At 38.8% G+C, this 26,683-nt stretch overlaps 1 protein-coding gene across 2 annotated transcripts in view; it reads right to left on the reverse strand.

Moving 5' to 3' along the window:
- Nucleotides 1-26,274, reverse strand: part of SLC44A5 (solute carrier family 44 member 5) — a 359,709-nt gene extending 333,435 nt beyond the window's left edge. The window contains exon 1 of one of the 2 annotated variants that reach the window (XM_036890289.2): nt 25,928-26,272. In XM_036890289.2, coding sequence (XP_036746184.1) covers nt 25,928-25,961 — 34 coding nt within the window. In that variant the 5' untranslated portion in view covers nt 25,962-26,272. Of the gene's footprint in view, nt 1-25,927 lie in introns of both variants that reach the window. The other variant, XM_036890288.2, reaches the window with a different exon arrangement.
- Nucleotides 26,275-26,683: the final 409 nt, after the last annotated feature.

The raw sequence follows: 26,683 nt of genomic DNA on the forward strand, positions 1-26,683 counted from the left end.
TTTACCTCCTTTTAAATTCCATATATAACAGAATCATAAGTCAAAAAATATTAACAGTAAACAGGTGGCTCTCTGGAATCCAACATCACCAGAGCTCTCTTGATTAGCACTTCTCTGTATCTATAGCACAATGATGGCCAATTTTCATAGTTGTTATTCTGACTCACTATTAGAAAGCCTTTGATTGTTTTGCCTAGTTTCAGTGGTATAGTCATTTTATTGTATTATAATTTTTGCCAAATCAGTTATTAATTTATAATGTATATATAGTAATATTTAATAAACACAAATATTTTACTCACCAAATGCCTCATTCTCCTGCTTAACAATATAGCTATATTGTACCACATATATTTTTATATAGTACTTTAAGTTTCCAAGTAAAAAATCTATATTGCCAGATTCTAGCATTTAAAATATGAAACTATTAACATACAAAATCCACCAGATGAGGCAAAGTGGTATGTACATATTATTATAAATAGTCTAATTGACAACAGTAATATGATTAAAAACTGGGATCTTTGGGCTTTAAATGCACATTATAAACTAAAGAATTAAAATCCACACTTTAATGGAAAAGCATATGCAAGCTGTTTAAAAAATTAAAAAAATAGAAATGCCAAATAACCAATAATTCTACTTCTGGTATTTACTTGAAAAAAAAACAAAAATACTAATTTAAAAAGATATATACACTTCTATGTTTATTGCAGCATTATTTACAATTGCGAAATTATGGAAGCAACCTATATGTCCATGAATAGATGAATAGAAAAAGATGATGAGGTACATACATACAAGGGAATATTAGCATAAGGAAGAATGGAATTTTGCCTTTTACAACAAATGGATAGACCTAGAGGGTACTGCTGAACGAAATAAGTCAGAGTGAGAAAAATAAATACCATATGATTTCACTTAAATAAGCAATTGAAAAAATTAAAGAACAAAGAAAACAAATAGACTCAAACACAAAGAACAGACTGGTGGTTGCCACAGGAGAGGGAATGAGGGGATGGGTGAAACAGGTGAAGGGGCTAAAGAGGGACAAACTTTCAATAATACTATAAGTGAGCTATGGAGATGATTACTATACTTTTGTAAAGTATGTCAACTACATTTTTTTTAATTTAATAAATAAAAAATCCACAGTTTAAATTACTGAATGCAGAGGTTTCAGTCAGGAAATGACATGAACTCTGAATTATGACCGTTAATTTACCTGGAAAAAGACTTGGTTATAATCAGGAAAGTGTTACACTTAGATGACTACTGAAGGTAATTCAGTTAAGGGCAATGCCTTGACTAATCAGCTGGATTTGGCCAGAACATACAGATTTAAGTCAGAAGCTGTAGAATAAGAATAAATTCTAGACCCTTAAGCAGGATCTTTGGAAAAGATCTCCTTAATGCACTTCCCTATACTAATATATTCCTTTACATCATGAATTTGAAATGGATACCCTTTTTTTCTTGGGTCCAGTGCATTTAAGACATGTCTTTTCTACTAATCACGTCCCTTCTCAAGGGTAATACATAGTGGACTAAGATCTAGGAATGCTTTAGAAATGACAGAAAATGAAAATAGTTTTCTCAACAGATAGGACTTGGAGAAGACAGAATATACAAGAGAACAAATCTGAAATGACTCTATAGACTTCCCTTTAGCAAAGAAAATTTTGAGAAGACAAAATTGAATTATCTGCAATGAAAAAAAATGTAGTCAACCTATCTCAATCTGTCAACCAAGAGAGGTAAAAAAGGAGTTCAGGGAGGTAATACAAAAGGCTGGCTATTGAGATCTCAAGTCCAGCTTTGGTATGTTTTAATATTTTAATATTACTATTTCAGCTTGTAAAGCTTGAGTATAGCATTTTGCATGTGTATTTTTTACTGGTTGAAAATTGGGAGCAATCTAGTGAGCATATCTCTGTGGTTGTAGTCACATTACATAAGCATTTATTGATAAAACATTAAAAGCAGAGAATCTCTTACTTAGACACTTCCCAAAACAAAAACAACTACCCACAGCATCAAGGAAAAAGATTATATTTCTAGGGTCAAAAGATGTAAATGTAGGTCCCAGCCATACTATTCAGAAAAAACAAAAAATAAAATAAAAAGGCACAATCTTAAATTAAGCTTTAAAGAATATTTATAGATAGATATAGGATGTAACCCCAGGCAGTTAGGAAGCAAAATTTGCAACATCCTGTACAATGAATTACCACCCCCTAAAACAGAGAATCAGAGCTTGTCCTAAAACTTGTGATATGGAAGTCATACACAAATATTTGTTTTCTTGTGTCATCTCAACCACATACTCCATATTCCCTTGTTCATGGAGAAGAAAAACCTAAACACAAGATAACCAGGTTTATTAGTACAAAAGTTTGTGACACTCTGAAGTTAGTTCTGCTACAGGATTTGCAGGACCCAGGGAGAATAATGAGTTAGGACCAGTGCACTTAAAATACTAGATAGAGAAGGTTTTTTTGTGTGTTTTTTTTTAACTAAAACCTACAAGATAGGATTAGTGCCCATGGGGAGAAAAGAATCCTTCTCAGATACCTAATATCCATGATGCCTAGCTCTAAGTACATGTCAAAAAGTTAGAAATATCCTAAGGCAATGAAAGTTTTAAAAACAAACGGTATTATTCAATTTTGCTGATTTAAAACTCAGACAGGCCAGACCCTGAAGGCTGATGGGAACAGGCAAATTCAACATATAATGATTCCATGATTTAATCCTTTCATTGACTAAAGAAAGTCAAGCTCCACTAGCATTAGTAGAGAGAGGCTTAAAAAAGAAATTGGAAAGGGATCTAGCACTTCATATTACAATATATGATCAAGCTCTTTCAAAAACCAAAGCTCATTGTCTAAAAATTGATCATGGATTAATATATTAAGATTTAATTTGTGTGTTAAACCTGTTCCTATGTTGTATCTTGTCTTTAAAGAAATAATGGAGCTACCTAAATGAACTGGCCTATATTTAAAAGGTTTGAGTCACTTTGTTCTGCTTGTATAAAATGATAGAAAAGCCAACTAGTTAATACCACTATTAGACCAACAATTTAAAAGTTGTGTTGTCAGCAATGAGGAATGTAATTTCAGAATTATAATGAAAACTCTCCTATAATAACTCACAGAAATGATATAAATGGATATGATGGTATGGGAAAGGTAGACAGTATTTCAAAAATAATATTTGAATTCCAGTTATATACAAAAACATATTGAGAGCTGACAAATTATTCTTTGCCACAACCTATTAGTCACATACATCCCCAAAAAAGATGTAGATTTTTGAGATTTGAAGCTATCATGGAAAAGATCTAATTTAGCCTCTCATTAAGTAGTCCTATATAATAGTTTTCCAATTTGTTTATAATTTAGAAAGCACAACCTTCTTCCACCATTTCTTTTCCTTACAATTTATCTGTTAAAGAAACTGGGACAGTCATTATTCATTACTGCATGAACTGTACTCAGTAGCAATCAAGAAAACTTCATTTTTCTCCTATCACTATACCCAAACATTCTCCTCTACCCATAACGGAATCTCCTTCAGATTTCTTTTCATAACATGTCACCATCGGGTATTAAAAGTTCAAAATCAGAGAAGTATTAGGAATCAAAATAAAAATTTCAAAGTCTAAATCAAAGCATTAATCTCAAATTCAGTTTAGAGCTTCTCCCCTCCTGCCCACTCAGAAATAACTCCTGGGGTGTGGGAAGAGGAGAAGCAGTAGGAAGACACACTCCTTTCTTCTCTCCCCACTCTACCCCTATCTTTGCCCTCTGCATTTCTGGAACCTTGGAGATGGCAAGGATAAAAAATGGAAGTCCTCTTTATAGTTTTCATTTGACTATTAAATGCACTCTGCATGGTGAGCTTCCAAATATTGGCTGTCAGAAGATATACCTGCGGATGCTTGGGAGACCCTCAGTAAGGTTCTATGGCTTACGTTTCCTGCAATGGACAGTGAACTCTTCAACCAAACTGTTATAAACACCACCACCCCTTCTCAGCTTTGCCCTGGGAGGCAGCCCTCTTAGATAGGGGCCACTTGGCTCCTAGGAGTTAACAGTGACAGAGCAACTTGACAAACTGCTGGCCCCTTCCTCCTTGTCCTGTAGTCAAGGGCAGACCTACTTAGGTTCCTATTTTTACTCATCCCCAGAGGAGAAGCAGAGACCTGATATTAGCACACTTTGCTCCAAAAGATGCAGGTCCACATGTCATGTTCTTTTGAAAAAATGCTTAGATTCTGCTCAGATAGAGGCATGGGAAAAGCCCACTGGTTTCTGCAATTTTACAAGAATCCAGCCAGGGACTGATATGTCAATCCACCGCTTTGTAGATAATTTTTATAAGCAGTTCTCTAGGGTCCCTAACACTTGCCTTGTAGGTGAGAGAAGCATCTCCCTTACTACCCTGTAAAAGAAGAGAAAGAAATGCCACACTGCTTTGTACCCCTATGAATCCCCTTCAAAGAATCTTAAATGAATCTCTCTTCTAAATAGACCAAGGCAGATGACAGGATTGGAATCTGACCAACTTGCAGGAATTCCTGTGCAGCTGTGTCTGGCACCTCTCTTGAAGTGTGGAGATAATTGTCACCCAATGTCCTAAGCTCTGAAGTCTCAAATTTTAAAATAATAGGACATCTCCCACTCCATATGTTGTTATAGATGTAAAGTGACTTTTGAATAAAGCTCCTCTACTGAGAATTTGTCTTATAAATTGCCACCCAATGTCTGCAAAAGATAAATCCAAAATGAAGGGCTTGAAGACCATCACCCTAAATGACTATGCGCCTTTAGAAAGAAACAATTCTTTTACTGAGCTTCTTCTGTGATCAAGCCCAGGTGGAAAGGATGTAAGGCAAAGGTAATTAAAAAGGGCCATGAAAGCAAGAACACCACAACATTATCCTAAGTGCATTCTTCCTGCTGTAAATAAAGCCATCTGCTTCAGTCACCGCACTAGCAAACTAGTCCAGGCACCATATCACACTAGAATATAAAACCCATATTCTAGTAACTTGGTAAATGTATTTTGAATTAGCAATGAATTAAGATATTATATCTATTAGCTAATTAGAAAAGCTTGAGTATTCATATTTGGAAGATAAATAATTCATGACACTTTAAGATTTAGGGAAGAAAACAACTATTAGATACTATCCTAGTTTTTAAAAATATTTTCTAAGTAAATTAAATGATGAGGAAGGTAATTAATCCTGCAAATGTCACACAACTAGCTTCCTTTTTCTAGTTTTATACATAAATGCAGTTAAATAAAAGTGGGAGAAAAGCTGAGATCCAGAATCAGAAAACCTCAATTCACACTCTTGGCTCCAGGACTTTCTGGCTGTGTAATTTTAGGCAAATCATTTAATCTCACTGGCCTTGGCTTCTTAATTTGATAATAACATTGCAGGGTTGTTAGCCTTGTAAAGGAACTGTAAACCACTCTGCAAATATTAGCTTGCTCTCTTAAAGAAACATTTTTTTCTCTGCTCACATAGATAGAATTTACCTGAATGATTTGGAGCACAGTCCTTGAAGTCACTCAGTCTCAGTAATCACTAAAGGTCAATAAGCATTTGCTGAGCAAATAATGAAACACTTGTCCAGCCTCATTCTGTGTCAGAATCCCTAGTCAAATCATGCATCCTCTCCAAAACTCAATTTGTGGTATATGAAATATGCAAATAAGAATACCTACTTCAGTGATTCTCAATCACAGTACATATTAGAAACCCTGTAGTTTCTGATTCAGTAGGTCTCAGGTAAGGCCAGGACAAAGGCATTGAAGTCTCATAGGCTATTTTGGAGGCTAACCCAGGTGGAGCTCTCTCATAGAGTTGTTGTGGGGATTCAGTGAGATAATGTATAAAGGAAGCACATGCTTAGTTCATATAAATAAACAGATTATATCCTGCTTTTTAAAAACATTATATATTTATAAAAATTATTTTACACAGCACATTTAAGAAATAATCTGTGAATTATTAAAGCAGTGGTTCTCAGACTTCAGCATGATTCTAAAGAGGGGAGATGAGGAGACTTGTGAAAACAGATTGCTGGGCCCCACCCCCAGAGTCTCTGACACTGCAGGTCTGAAGCGAAGCCCAAGAATTTGCATTCACAAGTTCCCAGCTGATGCTGGTGCTGCTGGTCTGAGGAGGAGAAGACTTTTGAGAACCACTGCATTAATTATAACATAATCATATCTAAAAAACTGTGTGCTTATAAAATAAAAACAAATAACAGGCAGAAAACACAGTATCAAAATTTTAGTTTAGTTGCCAGTGAGAATGATTTGTTTGATGACTCAAAATACAGTCTCATAAGGTTCCCCCTTAATGAAGCCTTAACTGACACATTTCCCCTAAGGTGAATGGGAAGGTCATATCTTGTAGTCACATGGCACCTTATGTGGACCTGAGATTATCATTGCATTTAACAGTTTTGTATGGAAATGAACTGGTAAGGCATTACTCTCTCCCTTTTGTAGAAAGCAAGCTCTTGAAGTAAGGATCGAGTCAATGTACCCCCAGAGCCTAGCATAGTGCCTATCAACATCAAACAAAAGACTTAATGAATGAATGAAAACTCAATTTGTAATACAGTGAATTTTGTGATTCTCTTTTATGTCTTACAGTAACTCCAGGAAAAGTCTAGCAGAATACAGACAACCATCTGTCTCTCATCTCTCTCTTTAGAGCAGTGGTTCTCAATAAGGGGATGGGTAACGTCTGGAAAGCACTTGGCAATGTTAGGAGACATTTCTGTCTGTCACAACTGGGAAGGGTCCTACTAACATTTAGTGGGCAGAGTTCAGGGATGTCACTAAACATCTACAATGCCCAGGACAGTCTCCATAACAAAGAATTATCCCCCAAATGTCAGAACTGCCTAGGTTGAGGTCTTGCCTGAAGGTTTCAGCCCCAGGCAAGTTCACTATGGATTCAGTGAAACTGAGAAATAACAACAGAATGTTCTTGGGGTAAAAGGGTTTATACCTGGCTTTATTCTCCCAGTGGTAAGTTGAGCTCTAGAATCACATCTGTAATCCACCACCATCTCTGCCTCAGCCTAGAGCACTGGGAAGAGCTCTTTATATAATGACTCAGTCAATAATAGCTTATTGCCTAGGGTATGGAAGTATTAGCCTAGCAGTAGGTCAATTACATCATCAAGTAGTTTAGGGCCAGGTGAGGATCCTGGCCATAGGAACTTCCATTTCCCACATGGGCATTAGAGGAATCCAACTGAGCTAATTAAGCAGGGATCCTAAACTCTCCCACAAACCTCCTAAACAAAAGTTTGGCCATAAACCCAAAAAAGAATATCATTAGTGACAACTTACAAGTGTACATAGTTTATTTTACAGATAGCATTTTGCAACCTGAGGACTATATGATCACACAGCTAGTTGGTGGTAGATTAGAAATAAAATAGCCTCACTCTAAGCCAAATAGTTTTGAAAACTTTCTTCTTAACACTTAGCTAGCTGATCCACTGCCTCATCAGTAGCTGCTCCACCACTGCTTGTTGGTAGGTCACTTTCTTTGCCTAGGCAAACTGCCTGTGTCAGCACAGCCCTTTCCTTCAGATGTTATTTTGATAATAATTTTTATTTTTATGATTTTCTTTCATTTAGTTATATGGCTCAGCTCTTCTTTTTCAGACTAGGCCTATGTTTCAGGCCTGGGCAAGTTCACTATGGACTTAATGAAATCAAAGAATGACAATGGAACATTCCTGGGGTGAAAGGTTATACCCAACTTTATTCCCATGGTGGCAGATCAATCACTAGAATCCCGTCCACTAAGAGCTAGTCTGCATGCAGCAAACCAGTCTCTGCCTCTGGGCTTCTCTACCCCTGCAGGCATCTCAGTCTCTGTCCTTAGAGCTGCCTCCACTCCAGCCTCTGCTCTGCTCTCCTGCAGCCCTGCAGCTGTGCTACATGTAGCACAGAGCACTGGGTGGGGCTCTTTACATAGAGTCAATAACAATGTACTGCACACACGTGTGTAGTGAGCTAGCCAACCAGGGCCAGGTGAGAATCCTGGCCACAGGAACCTTCATCCACACCTTTCTAAATTATTAATTCTAATCCTGGTTAGAAACACTATAAAACATAGTCTGATGGAAAGACACAGCATCCTTGACTGTCAACAGCAACACAAATAAATAGCTGTGACCTTCCCCTTTTCCTTTTTAGAGAAGCCCTGCATGTCATTCCAGACTCTGTTCCTGGAACAGCTATCTTCAATTAATACAATCTTGGATATTTTACTGCCTCTGGCATGCCCAGGTTTCCCTGATCTTACTGCTCTGTTTCCTGCTACCTTGCTATGGAATACATGTTAACCATCAGGCATATGGCAGAATAATTGGATTTCAGGCAAGCCAATGTGGGAAACAAAAGGCAAACCTGGTCAGTTGTGGATACGAATGGGGCAAAGTAAAAGAAGTGTGAGAAAACAGAGAGGATGATAGGGAGGCAAACTGAGGCTGAAGGTATTGTACTACCTCTGCAAAAAGAAAAAAACAGCTTTGACTATGGTTCTCTTCTGTTATTTTGTCATTTCCAGGAAAAGGGAAGTAGAAGGAAGGGAGGGAGGAAAGAAGAGAGGAAAGGAGAAAGGAGAAGAAAATGGGCACTTACTGAATACCTACTAAACAAAACAAGATGCCATGTAGTTTACCATTTGTTACATTACTTAACCCTTACAATAGTCCTGTAAGGTAAGTATAATTGTCTCCATTTTTCAGATAAGGAAAGTGAAATTCAAAGAGGTTAAGTAACTTGTCCAAGAGATCACATGGCTGGGATTTGAACACATATCTATCTGCCCCCAAAGTGCAAGAAAAAGAAAAGGAATAGACATTGAGTAGATGTTTAAAATGCTAAGGTTGGAGGAACTGCATATGCACCTCTGCATGTACTCACACACACATGAGCATGCACACACATGCGCACACACACACAACAATATTTTTATTCCAGGCCAAAAATGTAAGATGTCTGTTTCTCTTGCTCCATCTGCCATGTCATCTGTAGACAACAGAGCCAATTCCAGAGCAGGTGGCAAAAAGCAACAGTGGTTTTCATTGATCTGAAATTCATTGATGTGAATTCTAATCAAAGCTTGCCCAAGTTCTAGCTGTGTAACTGAAGTAATTTTAACTTCTCTGAGCCTAAGTTTACTCATTTGCAAAGGAACTGAAGCTAGGCCATTTGTTAAATCTCTCCTCTTTTTAACACACTCTGGAGTTTTAGCTCTGACATCACATCTCCCTCATCATAAATTGGTTGGAAACTATTTTAGAACTTTAAACTTTAATATTGATGACTATTTCAAGTTACATTATTTTTAAACTGTACTGAATCCCAGTCACATGAATTTCACAATCAATATTAAAAAGGTAAGAAAAACTGACATCACAAATGGAAATATATCAGCTTTTGAAAAATTGAAGTGAAAAAAGTCCTCAAATGGAAAAAAAAGAATATGTTTAAATATAGTATGAGTGTGTCTAAGCTGGATCCAAATGTCATTAGTGTCTTCAAATGAAAAGAATTGTTAAAAGATAGAATTTTCCCGTCTTGTATCACAATATCTGACTACCTACAGAATAGTAAAATAATAAGACTAAAACTTAGGAAAGCTGAATTTAAGTCTTAATAACATTCCATTCATAGGCCAACCTTTTAAAAATGTATCCATATGTCAAATGTAAAATGACATTCAAAATTATAATGAAATCTTCAAGTGAGATGTAAATTGATAATATACAACAAAGAGTCCTTGGTAAAAATACTTCATCTTTAGAAATGAGAAGAATAACATGTGCAAATTTTCCCCACCTCTTAAAGATTAATGAGTTAACAATTATAAAGATTTTATACCCTGAGAGAAAGCTAATAATGCAACAAAAACAGACAGAGGGAGTATGGTACCTTTTTCATTTAAATCATTTTAGTAAAAAAAGAAAGGTTATTGAATTCACAATGTTAAATAAATAACTTGAAAATCAAGTTGGTCTTTCAGGGTATAATGTTTTGTCCCAGATTTTAGTGAAATATATAAGGTTGAATACAAATTTATAAATTCATTGACAATTCTTAAAAATTATACTTGATATTACATATCTGCAGTTTTTACTGAAACAATTTTCAAAAAATTACTTTTTGTTAACCAAGACTAACCCAAAATAAGAAAGTAATTATAACAAAGGAAGGAAGGTAGGAAAGGAGGGGGGGAAGAGAAAATCTCTCTTGAGGTATTTCAGAAATAATCCTAGAATAATGAGATTTAAAGTCAAATATGGAAAAGTCATTTACTAGGAACTAACTGAAAACTATCTCTAGGTTACAGTGATATACCATCTGGAAAAGACACTGCCTAAGGGCAGCCTTTCATATTTTATTCACCACCCCTCATCCCATTTTCTTTATTTTTAAATCAGAATTTTCCTGTCCAAGTATATCAGATTTCAATGTTTCAAAAACATTGCAAAGGCCCTGACCCAGAAGTTACTTATCCCCTCTGGATCATAGGACCAACTTTTTCTATAATAAAAAACTTTTGATAGGTTGAACTGTTCTCTATTTGAAATCTTGAAGAAATAAAACAATAATAGCCAGATCCTGACTATCCAGAAATAGATTTACACTTTGCATTACTCAGGCATGTTCTGGGAACTATTCCTACTACAGAAAGAAGCACTACCTGCTCTGAGCTCTGTCTGTGGGTTTCAGGTCAGTGGTCGGCATCGGTGCACCATTCCACTCATTTGCATAATCCTAAAACAATGACATTGTAAAATTCACTCGTATATTCATTCAACAAATTATTACTGAACACTTACTAAGTGATGACACCAAGAGAAAGATTTAGTAGTCTTACTCTCAAGACATTTACAGCTTAATTTCATACTCGTGAAAATGCACCATCAATAAAAGGAAGGTAGAACAGAAAGAAAAATGAATACTTGAAATAAAAACCTTATGAGTTCCAGTTTAGGAAGATCATTTAGCATCACTTCTTTCTGTATTTTTTCTTAGACCTCAAGCTATTACTGCATGTCTGACCCATAGACTAAATTTCTAGCTAACTTTCTGAGAAATAATGACATTATCACAAGATATTACTATTATGATTTAGAGCTAACATCAAATCTTCCAACATCCCATCAGTACAAGTCCCTAGATATATTATTATTGATAACAACCTCACTTTCCCTCTCATGGGCCAGTTAACTTTTAGACTCAGATGCTACTGGGTCTCTTTAACCTAAAGAAATAGTTAAACAATAGTAAACACACACACACACACACACACACACATGTTCATAGACCATAATATTTGCAGAGAAAACTTAGAAAATCAGTTAATTATATTAGTTGTGTTAAAGCAATGCAATTATCATCAAACCATTAAAACTATGACAATATATAAAATATAGAAAAAAATATATGCTTGATTATTTCAATAATATACTCATTTAGTATCTGTGACATGTCCAGAATTACACTAGACATTTTGGGTTAAAGGATAAATATCACACAATCAGGACCTTCAAAGAGCTCATAGCTCAGTAGTGTATATCTACTGACAGGCCTAGAGAAGTAGATAGCAAATAGTCACAGAGCAAACCCCAGGCACTGCAGGTGGCAGTCCCTTGCAAGCTCATAAAGCTCAGGTCCAAAGCCAAGCACATGACAACCCATACAGAGACAAGTTAGAGCCAGGAAAATTAACTCAAGCACAGAAAGACAAAGCAGTCCAAGAAAAGAGCGGAATGTTTCTAGATGACTGGGAATAGGACTCTGTTCTGTCAGGCACCAAGCACAGACTGGCTGGCCTGAAACTGCCGAATAGTGTCACCAGAACCGTGGGAGATGGGGGTCAGCTACAGTGACATTTTGACCTTGAGCTGTTACATCACTGATCTCCTGTCAGGCTTTTGGTTCCTTTTGCTTCAGGACAGTGATAAGACTGAAGAGTCAGGGGGACTGAGAAAGGAGATGGACAAGTAAACTGAATATTTTGAATCAATGTAGAAGCACTAATAGAGGTATGTGAAAGATGTAATGGGAGCAGCAAAGAGGAAGTGCTTAACTGTGCCTTTAGGGATGGGGGCAGCACTTAGAGTGTCACAGGGAAAGATGGGGAAAGTTTACAGAAAAGCAGTGACATTTGTGCTGAGGCTTGAAAGATAAAAAGGAATTTTCAGCATTAAAGGAAAAAAAAACAGCATTAAGAAGGCAGAGAAGCATAAAAGAACGTGTGTGGCCCCAAGTAGTAGAATGGTGAAATCACTAGGCTTAGAATGGATGTGGGAGGTGGTGAGGGATGCAGCAGGAAAAGTCACCATGCGTCAGATTCTAGAGAGCCTTGTACACCTTGCTATGGAATTTTGGTTTTTATCCTAGGTAAGTAATAGGGAGCCATTTTTGGATTTTAGGGATGTGAAATGATAAGATTTGCCTTTTAGGAGTATCATATTTGCAATAGTGTAAAAAATAAATTGGAGTGATATAGACCTAATGCAAGACGACCTGTCAGTATATAGATGGTGTAGGGACAAGGGCAGGCTGCCCCACATGTGCCATTTTGTCATGTGGACTATTTTGAGCTGAAAGCAATCAAGACCCTGCAATACAAAATTAAAATTTGATTCTTTCCTGTCAATCTGTTTCCTGTCAATCTGATTCTTAGACCAATGAGAAGAACTTAGAAGGGCAGAGGAAAAGTTTTCCTCCCAACAGTGGTTCTAATCCATACTAGAAATGATAAGGGCTAAATTACATTGGGATAGCAAAGATAGCAAGAAGTAAATACATAGAATCAATAGTAGTGGTTGACTTAATCAAGGTTGAGCACAGGCCTGGAAAAGAGTCAAGGATAACTCCAGATACTCAACTTGCACAAACAGGTGGATAAAGATACCATTAAATAAACTGGAAGCTTTGGGAAATTATTCATGAACAAAGACTAGATGAAAAGAAAGTGTTGGGTTAAGATGGTAGGATCATTTGTTTCCCAAAACTTTTCCAATGTTTTATTATATGTACAGATATTTGGTGCTACATCTAGGTTTAAACGTAAGCTCTGCAAACTTCTAGTTGATAACAAAGTAAAGTATTTAACCTCTACGAATTTAGTCTCAGCCAATATTTATTTATAATTCATCTTTCAAAGAAGAGTTAAAATAGTTTATGAAAATACATACAATTCAACAAAACAAAGTATCCAAAGAGAGCCAATGAGAGGAAGAAAGAATAAGGACATGAGAAAATGAATCAACAAGCGAACTATTTAGGATCCTATAGTCTTGGACAAAAAGTAGGCTCAGACTCAGTTCTGAGCTTCCTAGCTGTCCTTTCACAGTGAGAAACCCAGTGAGTTCCATGACTCACTTTATCCATTGTTAGCTAGTGACATTTCAGAGAAACATCTCCCTCAGGTATTCATAACACAGATACTTCATAACACAGTGATCAGCACAAGACATAACATCTTTGAACACAATACAATATCAAGTTTCTCAGTGTTACAGTACCAGTCAGTGTTACAATAACAGTCTAAGCACAGATTAGCAGAAGCACTTCTGTGGGAACCAAAACAGCACAAGCTGGGTAAAGAGCTATCTCAGGGTCTGGCTGATTTCACGAAAAAGCTTTAGCATATCTAAATAAATGGAAAGACCAGATGTTCATTCAGGTAAATCCTCATTAACAGTCTTCCCATAAAGTTACTCAAGGACACCATCAAATCGACTTCCCACCCCCAATGGTCTTGGTTACTGAACCACTGCTCTGACAGTGGCAGTTCTCAAGATTCTTCTGCTTATAAAACTCCACCTTAAAAAGTAAAGAAAAGAAAAGGAAAAACTCAGTCTTCAGAAATACAAGATGCAGCATAAAGCCACCTGAAATAAAATAGGACCAAGTGAAGAAAAGATTGTCTAGACTCATGAAAATTCTAAATATTCAAAAGATATTGTCATCCTTTAATATAATCCAATTAATTAGCTTTAATAATGCCCATTATATTCCTCAAAGACTTATTTTAGCAAGTTATTTCTGACTAACATACTTTTTTATCATTTAATACTACCAAAATTTTGAAAAGTTTGTTTCCTAAATGGGCTAAATAGGTTCTATGCCTCTCTTGACCCGTGTAAATTTATGTATACTCAATTTGTTTACTGTACATGATATCTGAGGCACTGATTCAGAATCAAGTAGTGAGAATTTACAGAGGTTACACCATAAAAAGTCTTGATTTTAGAATAAGGCATATGAAGCATATGTCCTTCTGTATTTGTGTTCTTTCTATAGATTACTAAATAAAAGTTTGTGTGGCGAGTGTGATACTTATTCAATGCAGAGTTTCCATAAAGTTTCACAAAGTATACATTTTAATATGAGACTTTCTGAGTGGTTAAAAAGGGTGAAGGGAAGGGTGGATTTCAACACTATCTAACTTTATAACTTTAAGTCTATCATACCTCCTATAGCTAAGATAACCCTGGACACATTTATTTATGACCAAAGATTTTTTAAACAACATAATGATCATTCTTTAGTCACAGATAATCTTTCACTACAGTAAAGGTGTTAAATCAGCAGAAATGATGTCACTGCCATGGGAAAAGAATGCAATGTCATTCTTGTGCACATAAAACAAGTGTGAATGAGAGGCTGAAAACAGTGAATAAGAAGAAAAAAGAACTTAATTCAAAGTGAAAGATATTTTTAACACTAGAATTTGTGAAGTATGATTGTCCACTAAAGAGGTTTCACAGGTTTATTTTTTATTTTATGATTTTTGATGTTTTAAAACTAATACATACAAAATCATAGGCCAACCTTAAAAGAACTTGAATTTTTTGTAAGGCAAACCTGGAGTGATACTAAATTTTTTTTTTAATTTTAATGCCAATTTTCAAATATTATTTTTTCTCTGAAACACAATCCAATGGGCTACAAAACACACAAAGAAATTGTCCTTCAAGTGCTTAAAATGCATAAATTTTAAATTGCTTCTTATAAAACTAGATTTTGAATTTTTTATCTTAATCAGGAAAATTCTCACTCAACCAGCTCTTAGGACCAGTGTTGACTTCGGTCAGTCTTCCATACCTGAGGACTATTAAGAGTACAGCTCTCCTCTACCGTCCTAATGTCCAAAAGAAGCCACAGAAAAGATGGCTGGGAGGCTACCCATCCTTTTGAGGTAGGGCAGGGACATGGGACAAGCATCATGATTAATTTTTCCTGCCTATGATGAAAAATGCCAAGATGTAAACAGTATAGTAAGAACAGGAGGGACTCCATCTTAAGGCTAATATTCCATTTTAAAAAAGAGCAAGTTAGGAGGTAAGATTCCTAACATATTTTATGGTGATTAGTCAACAACTGACCCTATTTAAGGCAGGCTAAGCAGTCCTAAATGTTATGTTCCCAGTGCTTTGGAGTAATCACTCTCTTGGATAAGAACAGGATCAATTAATTCCTGTGTTAAGTTTGTCTTACAGAATATCTAGAGGACTGACTATGGATAGAGGCATAATGTCTCTCACTGGAGATAGACATCATGAGTCCACATGTCAAGCCTATGGCCCCCACCCCCCACCCTTTGCCCCATTCTTGAAATCCTTAAAAGACAGAATCCTAAACCTTTAAGCACACCTCCTCTCTGAGGCTGCCCTCACTCCCCTTTCTGAAAGTGTGTACTTTGACTTAAATAAAGACTTCTTGCTGCTCAACTTACTGCATTTTGTCTCTGCACTCTTCCAAGCCTCTTGGGAGGTTAATAAAAGACCCATTTTCCCAGTGGTAAGTATCTTTATTACTTCACTATTTCATTCAATTTTCTAAACTTAAGCATGTCTTCAGGGAAGAGCTACTAAGACCTCTGATGTGGGCTTGAAAGTTCCTGTCACCCAGGTGACCTGGACAGGACTGCAGCTGTGCAATCATGCTCTTTAGTAGCCTGCCTGAAAATCTCCTTTCATTGTTTGGGAAGTTCTCAGAACATAATCTAACTCCATCCAGTGCTCTGCAGCTCCCCCAAATCCTGGGGTGGTAGGGGCTTAGTTCCCACTCTGTGAAGATTCAAGTAGATACTGGATGCCTCCAGATGACCCTGGCTTCAAGAGCTGGTGAGGGATCTGCCCTATGCCAAGCAGAAATTCAGTGAACTTCCCTTTCCTCCCTCTGCTCTTCCTTGCTCTCTGCTGCCTGCATGGCTGCTGCCATTAGCTGCTACCCTTGCTTTAATTAATTCCTTCCTTACCTACACTCTTCTGACCTGTTCAAGAATTCTTTCTCATTCAGGTCAAGATCCCTCTCCCATCAGGTTGAGGTTTCACCTAGCGTGCAGGGAGAGACCTCCCCAGACACAGCTGCCTGACTTCACTTTTACACTGAGAAAAAGCCAGAGCTTAACAAATGATCCCATCCTCGACCCTTTCACAAAATTGTTAAGACAGATGCAGAACGGGAATCAGCAACATGAAATTTTGGTTCCTCAATTGACTTTGGTATTTTTTTTTCCATGACTTTATTGTGCCCCTAATATCATGGACCCTATTGGGAAACTACTTGAGTTTATAAAAACTTTAATATACAATAGGAACCAACGGAAGGACGGGGAAGGAGGGGGTGAAGAGAAAGCAAGGTAAAAAAGAAAAATCTTGTTTAAATATGAACCATTTGTTAAAAAACTGAGCCTCATGGGCAAGGCAGACTCTTCTAAGATTTCTTTTTCAGAAGTAGCTTCCTAGTTTCTCTCTGGAAGAAGGAAAAATGATGGGGCTAGCTCAGAATTTCTCAAGTTTGACTTTTCAAACTAGATACCTCTTTGTGGTGGGGGGCTGTCCTGGGCAGTATAGAATGTTAGCAGCACCCCTGGTCCTACCCACTTAATGCCAACAGTAACACCCAAATGATGACACTACAAAATTGCCCTCTAAAGACAGCAAAACTGGCACTTACTGAGAACCACCTCTAGCCACTACACAAATTGCTTTTTAAATTTTCTTCAGTTTCTTCTGAGCTTTCTAGCTGAGAATAGACTGCTTAAGAGTCAGCAACATGATGACTGGTAAACTTTTCTCTCCTGGAAACATTTTCCTATTGTGGCATACATTTCCCTATGCCTATTGTGGCATAATTTATTAACTATTTTGTCTGGAAGTCCATTTCTATACCTCTTTGAATACTATATTTAATATTTTTAAAGATAATTTATTTAAAGAAATAAAATAAAGATAAAAAGAAACACCCTTATAACTAAGTGATGTAGTCATTTTATGCTAATTCTTCCTTACCTTCCCAGGAAACTGTCATAAAAAGCAGCCAAAATTTAAAATAATGTGTAAGAGGTTAAGACCACCTCAAAAAGCAAAGAGTAGCAAACAAGAAGGAACAAAATCTGCTATTATTTCTCCCATTTTAAAAAAACACACTATTTTATCTACCCCCTCTCCCACTTCCAGGCACAGCACCATTTCTTTGCTCCCTTTGCAACAAAACCCCTCAAAAGAGTTGACTGTGCTCTCCCTAATTCTTCTCCTCCCATTCTCTTTTAACCTACTGCATTCAGACCATCATTGTCACCACTACACTTAAACTGCCTTTGTCAAGGTATGTAGTGACCTTCACAGTAATAAATCCTGCAGTCATTTCCCAGACCTCAGCTTGCTTCACCCTTCAGCAGGATTTGACACAGTTGATTATCCTTCTCCTTGATGCATTTTCACCTTTGGTTCCAGGACCCCACACTCTCTTGATTTACCCCTTACTCACCAGTTGCACTTCCTTGTTCTCCTACTGGTTTCTTTCTCTTCTCCTCTTCCTCTTAATAAGGTAGTAATCCTGGGCTCAGATATTATCTCAATCTGCACTCACTTCTCAGTGAATCATCCAGTCTATGGTCTTAAATACCCATGTGCTGATGACTTCCAAATTCATATCATCAGCCCAGGCCTCTCCTCCAGACTCCAGATTCATATATCCAACTTCCTACTTGTCATTTCCATTTAAATATCAAATAAATATTTCAAACCCGACCTTGTCCAAAGTGAACTCCCAATCCTTCCCCTTAAACTTGCCCCATCTACAATCTTCCAATACCAGTTGATGGCAACTCCATCCCATTAGGTGCTCAGGCCAAAGACTGCGAAGTCATCCCTGACGCCTCTCTCTCTCACTTTCATGTCATGTTAGTTCAGGAAACCATATTAGCTTCACCTTCAAAATATATTCAGTGTCCTTCCATTTCTCATATCCTGATACTGTGGTACCACCCTAACAGATGCCACTGTCATCTCTCAACTGAAATACTGCAAAAGTCTCCTTACTGTTCTTCCAGCTTCTCTCCTTGTCCCTAAAGGATATTTTCAACACAATAGCCACAAAAATTCTTTTAAAATATAAGTTGTATCATATTACTCTTATGTTCAAAACCTGCAATGGTGCCCTGTTTCACTCAGGATTAGCCAATGTCCTTAAAATTTTCTAAAGGGCCAGACATGATCAAGCCCTCCATTATCTTTTTGACCTCCTTTCCTATTTCTTTTCTCCTTACTAATTGTACTCAACCTCCTTATGTCTATCAAACATGCTAGGTATATACTCCCACCCTAGGGTCTTTGCACAGGTTTTTCTCTCTTACTAGAAGGTTCTTCCCTTTCTATGAATAACCACTTCAACTCCTTCAGTATTACCTTTTCAATTAGGTCTAGTCTAACCTTCTGATGAATATTACAGCTCACTCACTCCCATCATCCCATCACCAGTGCTCCAAATCCCCCTTACCTGATTTTTTTTCTTTTTCTCATGGCACTTTTTAATTTTCAATATCAATAAGTTATTTAGTATATTTATTATTCATTGTCTGTCTTCCCTATCAAGAATGTTAACCTCACAAAGGCCCATTTTGTTCTCTAAGTCCCTTAGACTACTGCCTAGCATAGAATAAGCACTCAATAGTTTTCAAACGAATGAGTGAATGAGTAAGCAAAATAAGGTGGGCTAACAGCCCACCATTAAGTAGAAGGGATAGCTGTCTTCTCCTTTTTTTCTTTATTCTCCTTCTCAGTCTCCTGGTATATACATCAAAGCACTGGTTTAGCTGGGATGGGGAAGAGAGTCTTTGGCAGTAAGGGGTAGATAAGTATAGTTGGGTTGGATTTTATTGGAAGACTTTAGGTTTTATGGGATTATGTTTTGTCTTTGCAGTTTTGGGGCCTGTGAAGTCTTAGACTGTTGGGGGACTTGGGGACTTCTGTATTCTCTTTATCACTCTGATTTTTAGTTCAATGGAGCTTCTAGTTGGAAGGTACCTTCTAAACTAAATGAATCAAAGGGTCCAGGAATGAAGACCAATAAAGTGGAGGAAACAGGCAGCTAAAAGGAATTCAAGATAAATAGAAAAAGAGAACTGCAAGTTTTCAGTCCAATTCACTAAAGTAGGAAAGAGGCCTAAAATTCAAGGCCAATGCTGAGACTAGTAATGAAGACTGCGAATTAGCGTTCCTTTTATTCTCAGGAGTCTGGAAGTGGCAGTTAGGACACCAGGGAAACACTAGAGTAACTGTATACATAAGCAAATTAATCCCATTTTAGTGGAAGGTTTAAAAAATATTATTTTTCACACATACAATGTCTCCACTAATATCTACACACCAATGGAAGGGTCCCTATCGCCCAAGACAAATATAACAAAATAATAAGCCACAGATGTTTTTTTTTTAATTATCTAATACTGTGTAATGAATTATCCCAAAATTTAGTGGCTTAAGATAACAATAACTATTATCTCTCATAATTTCTCCAATAAAGGAATCCATAGGCAGCTTGATTGGGCAGTTCTGAGTTAGCGTTTCTCATGAAGTTCAGTTGGATATTAGCTAAGGCTACAGACAACTTAAGGCTTAACTGGGCTGGAAGATCTGTTTCCAAGGCAGATCATTCACATGTCTGGCAAACTGGTACAAGCTCTTAGCAGGGCACCTCAGTTCCTTCCTACATGGTCCTTCTCTACAGGGTTGTTTGGCAGCTGGTTTTCCCAAAAATAAACAATATAAGAGCAAAAGATACCCAAAAGCAAGATGGGGGCCTCAATGCCTTTATGTACAACAGAGCCTCCTACTGTACCCTACTGGTCACATAGGTTAGCCCAGATTCAGGGTGGAGGGGAGTAGGCAAGGGCATGAATACCAGAAGGCAAAGGACATTGAGACCATCTTGAAGGCTGGCTATCACAGCAGTCAAATGGCTTACCCCATGCATGGCAAAATCATCTCCATCCACCTGAGTTGACCCAGATGCATCTTTTCCTGCTCATACCACTTCAGAGAGCAAGAATGTTTGTTCACCCTGTCGTACCTCCCATCTCTAGAGAGCCCTAAACCTCTATACAGTGTCATCTTAAGATCTGTGAGCAAGCAGTTAGTCTACTTTCTGTGAAGACATGCTTTTCTAATTTTAAAAGTGGATCACAAACAAAATTGTGACACTTCTGAGAAAAGTGTAGGAAGGTATATCATCCTCTTGATCAGCGGGAAAAAAAAATTGATGATCTACCTTTTTCCATGTTAGACTTGACAAGCACTGAGGAAAGTGAAATAATATTAAAATACTGGATGTAGACAAGGAAAAAGAGTCACAGTGCTTGATTATGCCCCTGTCCTCAAGAAAGCATGTAATATCTTTGTATCTCAATTTCCTCATATGTAAAATGCAGACAATATTCACATGTATTAAGAGTGAGGTCTGAATGTAAGTTGGGAGATAAGCTCTATTTTATATATATCAATATTATTTATATATATAATATATATATATATAAACGTATATAGAGTATGTCTTTATGCATAGTCAATCTGACCAAACTCAAGATGATAGATAGATTTAAATTATACATATATATGAAATATAAATAAGAATCATAATATATATTTCGGCTTATATAGAACATGTATTTAAGAATAATAAACTCGACCAAATTCCTCATAGACATAGATTATTCTTATCTGGCAGCATCACTCACCTCTTACTGTATCATTCCTCCAAAAGCTCTATAAACACTGAGGTTCCTTCCACCTCTAACACACTGTGACTCTCAATACTATGAAGAAAAGCTGATGTCATAAAGACGCTGTGTTACATCATCACTAAGGGCCAGGTCCATTCTTAGTTACCTAATCCCTGAGGTACTATCAGGCTTGCTGGTCTCAGAAGAGAGATTCATAATATAAAGAAAGAGGAAGAAGGGACTAAACAAAGTTCTGAAGCTACAAAAATGCTTAGTATCTTCATTATTAATCTTCGTCAAAGGAGTAGACAGCTTGGAAGAAGGGAGAAGGCAGTGGGGAGTTTTAAAGTAATTATTACTTGTATCTTCCCTAAATATCATGGCATCTTCTAGTCACAAATGCTTAGGAGACAGAAAATCAGCCAACAGACCCCATTTCCCCTGCAACATCTCCACAGTAAAATCAGAGACCAAAAAGCATAATTTCTCTGCTAACTGGCTGTCAAGCAGCCACCTTCAACAAATGTCAGGTTTTATCATGGATTCTTTCACACTGTTTTCATCTGTGAGATCTGTAATCCATAAGAACCACTTAGTAATTATTAAGTAAAATCAAAGATATCTTCCCAAAGCCTATATGCTTTTATTGTCATAAATGCTTCCAAAGATCAGCCAAAAACATAAAGCTACCCTGATCTGAATTTCCTTTTTGCTTGAATTAGAGTGCTTCTCTTGGAAATCTCTCACATGAGGATTCTGCTTCTTTTGCCAAAATCACAAATTGGCTGATGTTGTCGTAAAGGTTTTCCATGTCTCCTTTCCCAGCATCACTCTTCTTTCATGGAATCCTTTCCATTACCTAGGAGCCCCTCGTGCTGCCTTCCAGATTCCGCGAACTGCACAGTCATGTTCCAGACTCTTTATAATCCTGCCTTCTAACATTATAATATACTTTTCCTAAGACTTACTTGCTTTAAGAGGATTGCTAGATGAATGACTAACCTGATAAGCTTTGTTAAAATGTTGAATTAGTCCTTATTCTCTTTAGAATTGTTTTTTAAGCAGAGATTCCTAGAAATGCTATCAACATCTCAGCCCAAAACATTGTATTTTGGTGAATAATAAGAGGGGATATATGAGTATTATTAGACCTTTTGGAACTTGAAGTCCATTGGGTAGCTTTACTTGACTTAGGGAACTGAGGTAGGAAAACTATTCTCCCTGACATCATTCTCAAGGACAGGAACATAACCCTGAACATTAAATGAGCATCCAATTAGTTTCCCACTTAACTTAAAAAAAAATCTCCATTCCTGATTAGGGTCAAAATGATCTGGCCTCTCCCTACCTTCCTCTGTATACTACACTCCAGGCACACTGGCCTTCCTTCTGCACTTGAACTTGCCAAGCTGCAACCTCATTCCTACCTTAAGGCCTGTAGTGCTATGTTCTCATTCTTGGTATGCAAATTACTCTTCATCATTTGGTTCCCAGCTTAAACGTCATGTCATCAGATGTTCTAAAGTAATCCCACAACCACAATCATCCTATTTTTCTTCATGGTATTAATCACTGTGAAATGTTTTCATTCATGCATTTGTGTAACTGCTCTTTCCCGGTCTCTCCTAATGTACTCTTGTCTCTCATTTTCATCACTGCATAACTAGTGCTTTGCACAGAACCTGCTGCATATTCAGTGTTCAGAAAATATATGCTGAATGAATGTATGAATAGATGAATCTAAGCATAACTTAACCTTTAAACTTAAGTAATTGAATAGGAATTTCTTATAATAATATTGAAAAAGCAGGGTGGGGGGTGTTCATATCACTGTAAATAACTTGTTTATAAGACTTTTATTGATCATGGATTACAGCATTTTTCCACTAAAAAATTATAAATGCTGCAGTGATAAATATTTCATTTGCATTTTTGAAAAGCTGTGCATTTGATGAGATGTCACAAATGAATGCTACTATCCGTTTATAAATACTGCCAATTTATCTTATTCTTCTGTTGAGTTAAGGAACTGCATTTCCCTTCTGCTAACTGTTCTAGATATGTAGCATCTATTGCTAGGACTTCAGAAGCCAATGAGCAACTTGCCTGTCACATGCTCCGGCGAATGATCTCTCCCCACATGCAGTGTAGCTAAGCAGAGAAACAGTAAGAAGATAACCAACACAGCATGGAATATTGCTAAACCTGTAGTTTATTATCCAGCAAAGTTCACCCCAGCAACCTCCCCCACCCCCTCAAAAAAGAAAAAAGAGCTTAGCAATTTAGCAGTTTGGTTTTCTACCAGGTATTCCCTGCTTAGTCGGTTGTAGCTTAAAAGCAGATGTCTGAGAACAGTTCAGCAAGCCTGCAGTCTGATGTTTTTATAGAGCTCTCCTCTTAAAAGGCAAAATTGAGGCAAGTCAATGGATTACAACTTACTGGGTTTGCTTGTGTTATCTATAAGATATCACCACTAATCCTGCTATACTGAAACATCACAAAGTTTTTTAATGTATCTTTCATTCTAAGAAACATTAAACTTGTTAACAGTAAGAAACTCAATATTAGAGAGAAAAAAACACACAGGTCAGTAAGAGCAACTTTAAGAAAAACATGTAGTATGAGAAAACCTTATTTTTAAAGAACTACATACAATGAAATTTCTTGAGACCACATGTTCTAGGAAAACTTGATCATGAATTTTTCCAGAGGAACAGTTAACACTTAAGTGACAAAACTCTTTTAACCTCTATTCTTCAATTATTTCACTATAAAATTAAATTTAAGGAAATATACACAATCCTATCTTGGCATCCATAACAAAAACTTCTTGGCGTTTTTTTGGGTGGAGTAAAAAGGATGTGTCTTTTCCATCAAATCTTATATTAGTTCTCTTCTCATTAATTTGATCTTGTTTGCATCTTTTTGTGCTGCTGACGAGATAAATTTCAAGGATAAGATTGTCTCCAACAAGCATGTACTGTAATACTGTAAAATTTTTTCCACTCTTCATGGACCATTTACAATCTGCAAGGTTTGGGGTGGGTATGAAATTTACTCTTGCCAACAGATAGCCACATCAGCAGTGCTGAAAACCAATCCCTCTGTTTCGCTCATGGTGTCATATGGTTCTATAAAAAAGAAGCGAACCATAAGTGCAGCTAATGCACCTTGTCAATCTGGGTTTAGACTAATTCTTTGATATTATGGTAAGGAAACTGTTGATGAATATATTTTTCATTCTTTGTTTAATGGTTTACCACTATAAATATGTGCTAATTCACTGGGAGGGGAAAAAAACGGTTTAAGGCCTCTTCTATAAGAGGCTGTAATATTTTACAAGAGCTGTAATACTTTTAAGGAACTACACTATAAAAGAATCGTTATGCATATATTACAGGTTTAAATAGAAGATGCTGGGTGTTTTGTAGTAATGTCTTCCAAAAGATTAAGGATCATGGTTTTTACACCCCTCCCAATAAGTGATTTGATTACTCAGGAACAATTAAAAAGCAAGCTGAAGCACCAAGATAAGTTGTGTCCCCCTGATGACCTCTAGAGTGGAGCTAAGCTCCTACAAGCAAGACTTGGGGAGAAAAAGCAAGAAGCTCGCCAAAATCAGAGCGCTCTGCTGTAAACCAAGCCAATATATTCAATAACACGCCCCTTCCCATCTCAAAGTCGTGGTAGTATTTTATATAACGCTACGACGCAGTAACTCTCCGCCTCCCCGGGCCTCAGGCCCATTGGGGGGAAACCCAACTTCAAACACCGCCCTTTCCACCAAGCTCAGGTCCTCCCACCCCCCCTCTCCAACCTCCCACAGCTGTCCTCCCAGCGCACGGTGCCGAGCCAACTTCCACCTCTCCGCAGCGCTGCAGACACCTCTCGGCCACTGCCCCAGCGAAAGCACGGGCAAGCTGCGACCTCTACGAGTCGGTGCTGCAGGTGGCCAGAGGCCGGTGCGCCTGTTTCCCGCACCCCTTGCTCCGCGAGACCTCCCCAGCGGGACGCCAGCCAGGAGACTCCCGGATCCAGTCCTGGACCACGCCAGGATGCCTCATGTTACCCCAGCAACAAGCTCTTCCTTGTCCTCCCAGCCACCACTTCTCCTTCCCTGAACTTTGCAACTTAGGAAGCCCTGGTACCAAAGGAGCAACAGGGGAGACCGCTCGACAGAGTCACTGCCCGCCTGGGCAGGTCGGGAAGGGACAGATAGACTGCAGACATAGTCAGTCCGCATCATCATCGGAGAAAAGCATGGCCAAACATCTCCTATCTCCTCCTGAGGATGGGGGTTGGGAAAATGGATGCAGAACTTGTCACTCTAGAGATGAAGGATGGAGGGAGGGGGGAGATTGGGAGGAGTGAATAGAAGAGACCACGAAAAACTCTCTCTCTCTCTCTCTCTCTCTCTCTCTCTCTCTCTCTCTCTCTTTCTCACACACACACACACACACACACACACACACACACACACACACACTAATTCCGAGAACGATGAGACACTAGGAGCCAAGAGTCGCTTCTCTCCCCGCTGCCCTGAGGTAGGCAAAAGGGTGCAACAGATACCCAAGCTCACAGAGTAGGAAAGGGGTAGAATGAGAGAATCTCCAGGTTTCGCCAGGTTATAAAAAGGGGACAAACTCCTGGCAGAGTGTCCCCTGAGGCAAACGCAGGTGCAGCAATGCTGACTGAGGTCCCCTCACCGCCTGGAGAAGGCAAACTCTTCCTGAGCAAGCAGCCTTCCACCTGGCGGAGCCTAAACGTAAACAGGCCGGTCCGAGGGGCGGCCCGGATGGGAGGGAGGAGACGAGGTGGGAAAGGAGCGGAACTCACCCTTGCTGCTGGGGGGCTTTCTCTTCTGAGCCATCTTCTGCCTCCTCCCCTCCCCGAGGCCCCCCACGCGCTTCCTGCCGCTGCCGCGGGCTCCGCGGTAGCGTCCAGGCGAGCTCTCGCCGCGGCTCTGAGCTCAGCGAGCTCTTTGTTGCTGTGATGGCATCTGCGAGGCGGCGGCGGCGGCCCGGCTGCGCGCTCGGCTCGGCTCGGCTCGGCTGGGGCTGGCGCCGCCGCCCCTCCGCTCTCCGCTCTCCGCCACGCTGCGCCGCGAGCCTCGCGCTCGCGCTGCTGTGGCCACTGTGGCTGCCGCGGCGGCTGTGGTGCTGCTGTGCAGCTCCTGCTGCTGGAAGGGGCAGCGCCGGGTCCCCGGAGCGCCCTCCCCGCGCTGACCTCCCGCTTCCCACCCCCTCCCTCCCCACTCTCCCACCCTGGTGTCCCGTCTGAGCCGCAGCTACAGTCCAACCAGAGACGGCGCCGTCATCCTGCAGCCGCCGCTAGGGAAGGTTGCGGCGGCGGGGGGCTGCCGGGGGAAGCGGGGAGCCCGCGGCTGTCTGGGGCCGGGAAGTACAAAGCCAGGCAACCCGGCTCTGGTGGAGCCCGCATTCTGCCCGCCTGCCTGCCTCCGGGCCTCCGAAGCCCCCTCCTAGGCGGCAGGACGCGTTGCGAGACGTGGGGTGGGCCCGGGAAGGGCACCCGTCTCCATAGGCCAACAACTCCGGCCAACTGCAAGAGAATGGGCACTGGCACTGGAGACCT

Source organism: Manis pentadactyla, chromosome 4 (assembly GCF_030020395.1).
Source record: "Manis pentadactyla isolate mManPen7 chromosome 4, mManPen7.hap1, whole genome shotgun sequence".
Taxonomy (NCBI): Eukaryota; Metazoa; Chordata; class Mammalia; order Pholidota; family Manidae; genus Manis; species Manis pentadactyla.